The following is a 3,894-nucleotide window of genomic DNA, read 5'->3' as shown; positions in this document are numbered from 1 at the left end:
TTAATGTTTAAAGTTGGGACATGTTCAGGAAACATTAGATTCAGCTACTTACTGCAGGCTGGGTCTAAAGCTGTTTTCAAAAAACAAAACAAGGCTGTAGCTATAACATTTCCAGACTAGACTGTCAGCACATTTACTTACTTATATAACCAACTACTGCACAAATTGTAAATGATAATTTATGAATGCAGTAATTACTTAATATATATAAACAATAAAATTCAAACTCAATGGAATTTCTATGAACAATTTGCGGTCCTTTTACAATGCATTTTCCTTACGGTTAGGGGCTGTGGAAACACAATTCAAGTTCAGCGACCAGATAATTTGAAAACACAAAAATGCAAAACAGAAACAACATACTGGGCCTCAAGATTAAAATCAAGATGAAAAATTGCAGAATTTTTTTTAGCAGTTTCTACATCAAACACCTTACTGTTTCTAGCTTTGATCGATCGTCAATTCTCTGACATTGTTTCTACCCGGATCATTCACAACAATTGAGTCATAACCCAACGATGAAAAAAGCACTTTCAGTACCTATTTCCATGAACCTGCATTGGCAAAAACACAAATGATATATAACACAAGCTTTTATTGAATTATTTCAATCTGAATTGAACTCTGCTCACATCAAATCCAACGAGAGATCTGCAGTAGTTGGTATTCGTGAGAACCGTGCTAGTTGATCCACATTCACTGTCCTTAAGCGAAACACTCGACCTGTCAAGCTTAATTGACCACGGGTGCTGATAATTCTGAGCTGTGGAACCGACATGTGAGGATGACCGCTGCATCCTCACAGCCCGGGGAATATTCCTTCCTTCCAGTGAAGGCCTCCGCCTACTCAGTTGCCTCTCAAATGAGTCTGGCCTCATCTTTGGCGCGCTCTGTGACCGCACTTTGGCCCTTGAAGACTCAGTATTAGCCATATAGTTTGGAAAGAAAGGGTACTCATAGCAGAGAGACTCGGCATATTCGTGGCTTGGAAAGGCGAAAGGGGCTGTGGAAGGGTCGGGCTTGGACACAGAAGAGTGATATCGAGGGCTGCTTCGAGCTGTGCCCAATGGGTAGTCCTCAAAATGTCCACTGCAAGTTTTCGGGCTTATGTCAGTCAGTGCTGACGGTGCTGGTGATAGCTCTTGGTGATCGGGCTTTGAGTATGAGCGATTTGGTGCGGAATGTGTGGAAAATCGATGTCCAGTACACTCTGTTTGTGGGTTGCTTGGATAGCTGTTTCTGCTCTTTGTAGTCAATTTTGATTCTCCAATATCCATTTCTACAATTTTGATGTTCTCCTCCATGCCGCTATCCATCTCCTACATGAACATTGACAATGTTGCAGATCATTGATTTAGAAATTCATCACCACATTTCTCATCATTTTAACAAGTCATCCTCATTTATGAAAAATCTCCTGTGTCCATCCGGTTGTGTCATTGGTTTCTATGTTATAGACTTTTACTCAATCTTTTAACCAGAGTTCTTGAATAGATCATTTCAATATAGAATATACATTATGTGTATAGTTCTGTTACCGTTTTCATATTTCTAGATTATTCAATTTCTTAACCGAGTTCTTAAATAGATCGATTCAAAATTAAACTACCTGAAATCAAAATGTTTTCAATTTTATCAGATATGAACATCATCTGATATTTTCATCTTATTTCTAAATAACAGGACTGCAGAAATTTATGGTGGATAGAGAAGACTATATGAGACTCACATATGAATGCTTGAACCTATTGTCCTGTGTGGTTTGTCTATGACTGTAATTGAATTGGCTCTGATTGATAATAGACTTGGATTCTTCAACCATTCTGATCCTCTGAGCGCGAGCTCTAGCCTGAACTGTCACCAAAGCCTGCATGCACCGCAGGGTCATAGTGGCTTGTTTCCTCACTAGGTGACCCCTCACCAATGCCTGCAACTTCACTAGGCCTTTCAATGCACATAGTGCTTTTTTTGCCTGCAAAATGTAACACTTCACATCAACATTTACTCCTCTTTGTTAAAATTTATTTATTAATAATTTCAAAAAAATTTAAATATTGGAAAGAGAAATAATTAAAAAAAATTTTACTAAATTTTAATTGTTTCGTTTGTTGTTCATCCCTCCCATTACTGTCGCCACCACCTCCAATCACACTCTACCTTTAGCGCGACTCAATTATTAAGCTACTTTATATTATTGCCTCTTGGCCATAATTTTTTTTTTTTAAAAAAAAATCTTATTATTGAATGCTTCAAATTTTCAAAGGCTTAATTGAATAATGCCTAATTTTGATATTTAGTCTAACATCTCTAAAAATCTTGAACCGCTATTGCTGGCCACCGTCTTCAGTGACACCCTTCGATCACTACCACCGGCCATCACCCCTACTCGATGGCAATTGGGTTCATCAAGTAATCCACCTCTGTTCACCGGTGGCAATCACCTCTAGCCATTATTTCTGGCCGGCCACCCTCTAGCTTGCTTTCAAAATATATTTTTTGAAAAATAAAAAATGATAAACTATAAATATCATGCCTAAATTTTTCAATCTTTCTAAAAAATAAAAAAAAATAAAAAATCATAAACCAAACCATACATGCATTTGCAGATGATATGTTCAATTATATCTAATACATAAACATTTTTAGAGAGAAGAATTGTAACATTCATAGTTTATTACAACTACGTACATACCAAATAAGAACGAAAAACAGATTGGATCTTTATGGCAGCAGCCTCTTCAATAGCAGTGCCTCTTCCGGCAGCGGTTGCCCGGATCACGGCAGCAGAGGCCTGTGCCGCCGTTGCATGCTTCCTCTGCTCATTTTCCGATTCCAACACCGCCGGCGGCGGCGGAGTGGTGGCAATGCTCTCCGTACCGTTCTGACCAGCCGCCGCAGCCGAGGATCGCCGGAAACTCCATCTCCGCTTCTCCTTCGGAGTCGTGGGAGTGATCGAAATCGGAGTAGTGGGGTTCTCTGTTCGGTCTGAAGTGGGCAGACCCAAAATCTGATCCTTTTCTTTTTGTTTGTCTTTCTTTCCTGTCAGGAAGTTTCGAATCCACTTGCTTGTCTTCCCCATCTCTGTCACTTCCACCACCTTCTAAGCTGCCATTATTGAGATATTGAGAAAGCAACAAACAACTGATCTGTATATATCAGTAGATCTATCTCTCTCTTCTTCATGTAAATGTTGAGTAGCTTTCAACACTAATGATGTGGGTCTTTATTGTTATTGGAACAGAATTTTAATTGTTCTTTATTTATTTATTTATTTTTTACAAAATTGATGTGATCTGAGGCTGTTTTATTTATTAGACACATGTGTGCTGTGACAAGCAAAATGTGATCTCTGGGTCATTGTAATAGGTGAATAACAAAAAGAATATGAGAGGAAGCTCCCCAATTAAGCCACGTGAACCATAATCGAATCGAGCTTGTTAAAAAATTTTTGGGCACATTGGTCTTGTACCAATTTAGTTATTGTAATTTTATTTTAAAATTTTTAATTTGTGTCAATTTATTCTAATTAATAATGTTCTTTTAAGAATTATATTAAAATTAACAGTAAAATAGTTCACTCACTTTCTTAAAAATAATTGAGGGATTAGTATCTAATTTGAAATTGTCTATTTATTTTTCAATAAAATATTTCACCCTAGATTTCTATCTATTGTTTTAATAGATATTACCTATTGAATTAAATTGAAATAATTTAAAAAATTAAAAGACAGATTTGATATGATTGAAATTACATTGACCAAATTGACATAAAGGCAATAACTTATTTTTGGTACAAGTTACTGATATAAAAAATTAAAAAATAAATTTAATACGAGACATTCATCTAGTCTCTATCGTATACTTTAACTAAGCACAAATTTGAACCCAAAATCT

At 36.6% G+C, this 3,894-nt stretch overlaps 1 protein-coding gene across 2 annotated transcripts; it reads right to left on the bottom strand.

Annotated features, from left to right (window-relative positions):
- Window positions 1–206: 206 nt before the first annotated feature.
- Window positions 207–3,410, bottom strand: LOC114307016 (protein IQ-DOMAIN 19). 2 transcript variants are annotated; one of them, XM_028252360.2, is made up of 4 exons: window positions 2,693–3,410; window positions 1,730–1,972; window positions 633–1,319; window positions 207–554 (listed from the first exon to the last, which is right to left on the bottom strand). In XM_028252360.2, the coding sequence occupies exons 1-4, from the start codon at window positions 3,077–3,079 to the stop codon at window positions 534–536; spliced, it is 1,338 nt and encodes a 445-aa protein (XP_028108161.2). In that variant the 5' UTR covers window positions 3,080–3,410; the 3' UTR covers window positions 207–533. The 2 variants fall into 2 exon arrangements, with proteins under 2 accessions (XP_028108161.2, XP_028108160.2); XM_028252359.2 differs by having other exon boundaries at window positions 376–1,319; window positions 2,693–3,343.
- Window positions 3,411–3,894: the final 484 nt, after the last annotated feature.

This window comes from Camellia sinensis, chromosome 6, assembly GCF_055761805.1.
Source record: "Camellia sinensis isolate YWXY chromosome 6, ASM5576180v1, whole genome shotgun sequence".
NCBI lineage: Eukaryota > Viridiplantae > Streptophyta > Magnoliopsida > Ericales > Theaceae > Camellia > Camellia sinensis.
Note: the sequence above shows the minus strand (reverse complement) of the source record. Positions and strands in the feature narration are given on the sequence as shown.